The sequence below is a fragment of the Larus michahellis genome, chromosome Z (assembly GCF_964199755.1).
Source record: "Larus michahellis chromosome Z, bLarMic1.1, whole genome shotgun sequence".
NCBI classification, from domain to species: Eukaryota; Metazoa; Chordata; class Aves; order Charadriiformes; family Laridae; genus Larus; species Larus michahellis.
The window spans coordinates 21,267,308-21,274,422 of NC_133930.1; the positions used below are offsets into that span (position 1 = coordinate 21,267,308).

General features: G+C 41.9%; 1 protein-coding gene across 1 annotated transcript in view; it reads left to right on the forward strand.

The window, feature by feature from the left end:
- The window catches only part of RAB3C (RAB3C, member RAS oncogene family), a 126,655-nt gene extending 119,870 nt beyond the window's left edge, over positions 1 to 6,785 (forward strand). Inside the window, exon 5 of the mRNA XM_074569925.1 lies at positions 5,136 to 6,785. Within this exon, the coding sequence (XP_074426026.1) occupies positions 5,136 to 5,323 (188 nt within the window). The 3' untranslated portion in view covers positions 5,324 to 6,785. The remainder of the gene's footprint in view (positions 1 to 5,135) is intronic.
- Positions 6,786 to 7,115: the final 330 nt, after the last annotated feature.

Below are 7,115 nucleotides of genomic sequence, written 5' to 3' on the forward strand. Positions count from 1 at the left end.
ATCCAGCACCTCTGTGGGATCTGACCAAGCCTGCAAGACCAGGCCTGCTGCTGAGATGGGGCAGGAACACGACTGGTTTCTGAGTCCTGCCAGGGCTGGGGCACAAGGCAGCAGCTCCCCGGCGTCATGACTGGAGTGAACCTTTGCTTGCCTTGGGGTATGAGCCCTGGGGGGTAATGTGTGCATTAAATGTCTGGGTATGCTGCGGGTATTAGGCATCTGTGAGTTTAGGCAGCCACTGAGGAGGCATTTTTAGGGCTGTAATTTTGGCATCTAAATCAGGAATCTAGTGGGACTTGGCACCTCAGTACACAGCTTGCTAGAACTTGCTGTTCTGTTTTGCCTCCGTGGCTAGCTAGAGGCTATGGTGCAGAAGGCAGGGTCGCCAGCAGCATTGAGAGCACGGACATATGGCTGCGTCTAACTTTGTGTTAAAAAATGAAAATAATTGGGTTGTGCAGGAACATGCCTGCTCATAGTTCCCCCCTTCGCTGTTTTCTAGCTCTTTTTAAAGGGCAAATGTTAGTGCCAGAGGAAGGAGACAGACTGACAGCACTGAAAAACACCAGACTTCGGTTTAGTTACAACACACACAGGGTATTGGCAGAGCAACTAAAGGCTCCTGTCCCCAGGATGATTTTTTACAGGGGAGAAATGCCAACCTGCCATTGCTTTCACACACTTGGAGCTGCATTACAGGAAAGTTCCTTAATGACAATGAGAAGGAAGGGATTGTGTTTGCTCAACAAAAGTCTCATGTAAACAAACAAAAATTTAGTTGCCAGGAGTTTATCGCCCAAATGCACTCATTTGAAAGGATCTGGAAGCCATGATCAAAATCAGTACAACTGGAATTTGTATGGAAACCTTCTGTTCTGAAAGACTGGAAAACAAGGTGTTCACTAAAGCCTTACCAGTAACCGCCCCTCAAGTCTTGTCTGTTCTGTCACAGCTGAGAGTCCCCGTTTAGCTTTTTTTTTTAAATAAATTTGGCCACCCTAAAGCTTGGATAAATATCTTAGCATTTCTCTTAACAATCTTTACATTAGCTGTATCCAGAATGGTGCTAAAGCACTGCTCTTTGCTGGGGTAATATTAGCAAGTCCTATTTTCGGGTTTAATGTTGTTTCAATACTTTTCTTAACATAGGTCAGCCCTTGGGCTTGTTTGGACAGTAGAGGTCCCATCCAGCTGGTCTACAAAGCAGAGCACTGTGTAACCAGATCTGCTACCATAGTTGCAGGTGTAGGGGATACTTTGAAGAACAGCAATGATCACCAGCTACTTTCAGACCAGTTTCCTAGGAGAGATGACCTTTGCAATCATGCCGGGTATGTCTGTCTCTCTTTGAGAGACGGGTAGAGGTCTCAAAGATATCAAAAGTTCTGAGGAAGTGGACAACTGAGCAGAGGAGAAAGGTCTTGCAGTTGCCTTCTGTGACAGCCCGCAATGTGAATGCCAACCTCATTAGATCTATTCACAGCAGGCAAGAAGGTAAGTGCATGCCAGCACCCCCTCAGACCTGCCCACAGGATGCAAATACAAGAAAATGAGGCATCATTAGCTCCTCTCTTTCATATACAATGACATTGTTAAATGATGGCTTCCTCGATTTTGCCTTTTGTATACCGCTGTGTTACAAGGGGAGCAGCTTCCTTCAGCCACATCTTCTCTGACATTGCATCTCCTACTGCTCCTCAGAACGCTGGATTGAACAGGGCATTGGCAAGAGCAGCACTAAGGATCACAGTTCAGGCTTGCCTCCAAGGAAGGATAGGTGTTGCAGGAACAGACCCTTGAGGATATCTGTTAACATAACATCAGGGGTGGTAAATAAAATTGTCTTGGTTGTGGACAAACACTTTGAAACCAGAAGGTCTTCCTGGTAGCTGGTAAAATTTTAACATAGCTCTTGTCTGTGTTGTCTGTGAAATTGTGCTTAAAATTTTCTAGCTAGTGTATCCCCTTGATGTCACATTTTCTCAGGAAGATGACAGGGTGCAGAGTGTTCTTCCCTTTGCATATGGCCCTCCTTTCTGTTGGTGTTTTTTTGTTTTTTTTTCTTCCTTATTTTTCAAAAGCAGGCATAAACAAGTGTTAATGAACATTGATGAAGGAGCCTCTGCAAAGCCTGAACAAGCGTGAGGCAGAGAGGGAACAAAGTCAGTAGTTGAGGCTGTTCATGTGTTCTCCGGGCGGCTACCTGAACTGCTGTCTGTGCTCGCCAGGTGAACAGCAGCAGCATGCCAGTGTCCTTGCTGGCCCCTGCTGCTGTGGTGCTCTGCCGGGGCTGTTGAGAGCTTGACAGCTTTCTTTGAGTCAAAACTATTGGGAAGAACGCATATAAGGGAAAGAGACATAGCGTAAGGACAGCAAAGGGAAAACTGTATTAAACACCAAAAAGGCATTTAAATTAGAACATCCCAATTCATGCCCCACAAACATCATTGTTCGTATGTTCAGGCACTTTGATATTTTGGATTTTCTCAGTTTCTGCTGTTTCTGCTCTGTTCTGCCTTACCGACCCACTTGGCTCTCGGGCTTTGCTTTGTCTTTGCAGTAATCTGCTCTGCCCAGTCTCATCCACATCGGCAGTACAGATCATCACGGGTGGGGGGAACATGGTGTTCTCTGAGCTCAGCTGCCCTGAGCATCACCAGAGTTGCCTCACTTCAGGCTTAAACTCACATGGAAAATCTTTCCTCTCCAGTAATAACGAGCAGTGGAAAAAAAACCTGAAGAAAGTATTAAAAGGCATAGATCTGAGGCCCTCATACACAGGCATTTCAGAAGCTTAGGGTCTGTAAGCACTATTAGTAAAATAATTGCAAGATGAGTCAGGAAGAGAGGTTATGGGGAAAAAGGTCTGCAAAATATTCCATAACAAAATGGAAAACAACCAGAATTGAGGTATTTATTCCAGGCACACTCTGCTAGGAAAAATGCTCCCTGTCTCTTTGAAACTGGCCCACAGACAGAGTTTCTGTTAAACAAAACAACCAAACACCACTCTAACTTATTGGGATATTTTGCATACGGTAACACTCTCATGAGGACTTGAATCTGCTGCACAGGACAGTCAGTTGGTATCCAAATGGCAACAGGAGCCTCTGTTGCAAGGGTCTTTGCAACGGTGTCTTCAGCTACATCAGATGAGACTCTCTGAACTCATCTTCTGCTGAATTCTTGTAATTGAGCTGGTCCTACCTGCCCACTGCATACCATGACATTTTGTCAGTGATTACTTTAAACTGTGCACAAAGCATCTCTTAAATTGGCTTCAAAAGACAGTTCTGTGTGACCATTTCCGCATCTGCAAGAACATCTGCAAGGTTTCCACAGGCCACCTACAGCAGCTGAATCCATTCTACAGCAGGAACTGCCTTGGGGGGGGCCCCCCCGCATGGCCCTGTTCTCTACTTGGGGTGTTTATCAGCACATTTAAGCATATAAATAGTTCCTATCAGCTGGCCAATGCACAGGAGGGGCTGCTTGGGGGAATCTCCAGGACTGTCCAAAATTCCCATCTGTACAGTTCCTGTAAAGAATAAAGCAAATACTTTGTTGTGGAGGCAGCTGGGGGTTCAGTCACATTCTCACAGGTCAGTGCATTGTCTCATCTATGCAGGGTCTAGCTGGGAAGGTTGGTTATTAGCGCAAGTTGGGGTATTATGCCAAGCTAAATGTAATTATCTGCTGTAATTCTAGGCTAGTACTGAAACATGCAAAAGCTACATGGTAAGCAGTTATCGGAATGAATGTGCACATTACCTTAAATGGCATACTGAATACATAGTACTAATGTGATCAAAGTAGTTGCATATATATTTCAAGTGGTCTTTCGAAATAGATTAGCCCATTCACTAGAAAATATACACAATATTAAAAAAAAAATAAAAAAACAACAACACAAAGCTGTTTTCTGCCCTTCTGCCAAGAGTTTCAAGTGACTGGCATTTTCTTACTGGGTTTTTTCTCATAATTAAACACTCTGGTAGTTGCATATTGTTATTTAGATTTAATCAGAAAGAATCAAAATAGCTGTGCAAAGGCTAAGATGCTTCTGTAAAATTACCACAGTTTTGTAAACCATTTTAATATTAAATCCTTAGGTAGTGAAAAGACAAAAGCAGGAGAAAGTTGTAAGTTACCAGGGAACCCTCAGGTGGGCAACGTGGTAACTGTGGAAAAAGGTGGAGCTTGGGGGAAGAGGCTTAGAAAACAAAGAAATGAAAAAAGACCGATGTCTTGCAAAGAAAGCAAGAATATGGCAAGACCCAGCTCTGGCAGAAGCCTGCTGGATTGCAGGCTGACCAGCAATTTGCAAGCCTGGACTAGCTGAAAGAGGCAGATGTGGGACAAAGGAAGCCAGAGAGGAGAGCTCAGGAGAGCTGGCTCTGCTCCGTAACGGCTTCCAATGTCCCTTATGGGTTAAGGATAGCCTTTGGGGTAGTCATTGGCAATGGATAGATAAAATGTCCATCTATATGAATTAATTAAGGAAATTTTCTTCCTTATATGCATTTGTGTATTTAGTTATTAGTTTGGTTTGTAGGGTTGGGAGTCCCTTTGATCCCATGGATTCACCTCTAACTTAAGTAGATATCAAATTGCAGGAATCTTTCCTTGTCTTGTTTTGTTTTTTTTACCTGGTTATTTCCAAACACAGTTGTCTGTTTTGGCACCAGGTTAATGACACAATGGAAGTGGCTGTTTCCAGCTGAATAATGCTCAGAGGAACATAATAGTTAGAGATGGAGCAGTAGATTATTCCTTCCCAATGGCTGGATATATAGAGCATTTCTAAAATAATAATATTTTCAAGCTGGTGTCAATTTTTAGATTAAAATGTTTTAAAGTAGAATTTGTCTAAGGGAATGTATTTGAGACAGTCCTGATTTTATCTGGCTGGGTACAAAGCAAATAGCACTAATATACTTACTCTGATTGTGTTGCAATTTTAACTGCTCTTGCAATACCCCTCTTTAATATGTGTGCTCTCACGTGTTTGCTTTCTGAGTGTCTCTCCAGTCTTCCTTGCTCAAGATATTTGTATTTTTGTATATTTATACATGTATATTTATTGGAGGTAGTGGAATATGCGTTGAACATGAGCATGTTGTTTATTTTCTTAGGATTTGAATTTTTTGAAACAAGTGCCAAGGACAACATTAACGTCAAGCAGACGTTTGAGCGACTCGTGGATATCATCTGTGACAAAATGTCGGAAAGTCTGGAAACGGATCCCACCATTGCTGCCAGCAAGCAGAACACGCGGCTAAAGGACACCCCTCCTCCACAGCAGCCCAACTGCGGCTGTTAATGAGGCTATCAGCAAAGGCAGCTCCAGTGCATTCTGTTGCCAACAGAGTATTTATGAATGGTCTATATGCCTTTATTTATACTGTCTTATTAATTTATGTGGGAGAAAACTCTTTTATTTTACATCAGCAGCTGATCGAGTATACACATGGAGATGGAGAGGTTATTAGTTTGAAAGGCTGATCCATTTTTAGCATCTGGCTTTTGCATGCAGGATGGCCATTAGTTTCTCTTTTCTTTTTGCTGCTTTACATTACACTTAACTTCAGCTGGTGCCATGTCCTCAGACCACATTTGCCTAGAATTGACTCTTGCTTCATCAGTTTCAAATTGTATAGGTGAATCCTTAGGGTAGTGGCTGAGGTGTTTTAGATGTTTTCCTGGTGCCACTTATATTTTCTCCTGACTGAAAATCAATTTATAAATGTTCCTCTAGTGAGCCAATCCCTCATTCTGTCCAGATCATTTGTATAAGGGACACTTCTTGGAGAGTATTGCTTTGGCTAATCTACGCTCATTATGTTACACATCATGGAAACTTCAGAATTTAGAAAGAAGTTAGTTCCTGGACCCAAAGCCACTTAATTCCCTGTGAGTTTCCAACTGGATGTGGATATTCAGTGCAGATCCTCAGAGATATTAGGTACTTCATCCTGTTTGGATAGCAAGTATGTTTACATTTCCGTGGGAGCTGCATGTCTATCTAATACCTTTCTGAAACTGGACTTAATTTCTCATTCCATCATTACGGAGATCTCAGTAGTACCTCCCCCAGTAGTGGAGGGCTGACTAGCTCTTTCCATTTCTACCTGCATGAGATATTAAATACACAGTTCCATATTGCCCCTGACAGAGCCAAGTCCATTAAGCTCGGTTCTTCATAGCCAAAACCTGTCTTTTCATGTTGCTGTCAAACCTGCATACTTAAGTTTTCAGGAATTTCATCTCCCATTCAGTCACTGAGACAACCATCACCACACTGGCTACAAACACCTGTATTTTACTCAGACCTATTGCAGAGGTGCTGCTGGTGTCAATGAACTAGAGTTTGACCTCATTTTTACTTCGATGGGGATATCTATTTTGACAAGACAATCAGAATTTCACAAGGTTTTTAAAAACTTTAGGAGTAATAAAAATATTGTCAATATTTCTAGTGTTAGGCTGAATACGTTCCTAAGATCAGCAAAAGGCTGTGAAGATAGCAGAATAAAGTACACAAATTACTTTTTAATAAAGTGTTAAAAATACTCATCTTTCACAGTCTTTAAAAGTACTCCTCTAGCAATTGTTGGCAGTTTCTTACATCTGTGCCCTGGAGTACTTTGTACAACTGCTTTACTTGCGTCACAGTGACATTTTTTAACTAAGCAGCATAATTGAAGAAGCCGTTAGCTGTTTTATTGTTCCAATTAGACAGAATTTAGGACAAGGCTGACATTTCTTAGACTGTCTGCAATGGGAAAAATCAGAAGAAAAATAAAAAAAAGGAAGTGACACAAGGTACTGCAAACTGCTCACAACTGCAAAGAAATCCCTCTACACGCATTGCTTTTTTTAAAGGTAGTTTATATAACTCCTGAAACACACTAGGAAAAAACAGTGACTTTTTTTTATTGATTAAATAACCTACATACACTTTGACACAGTAGAAATTACTTCCAAATAAGGCATATAGACACACGTAAAATGGGTATGCCATTAGGGCACTACTTTGGTTGCCTAATTTAAGTAAGTGTTCTTTCTTCAGTCTTGGGTTTTAAACCACATCCGTCCTGTTAGCTAGTTTACTT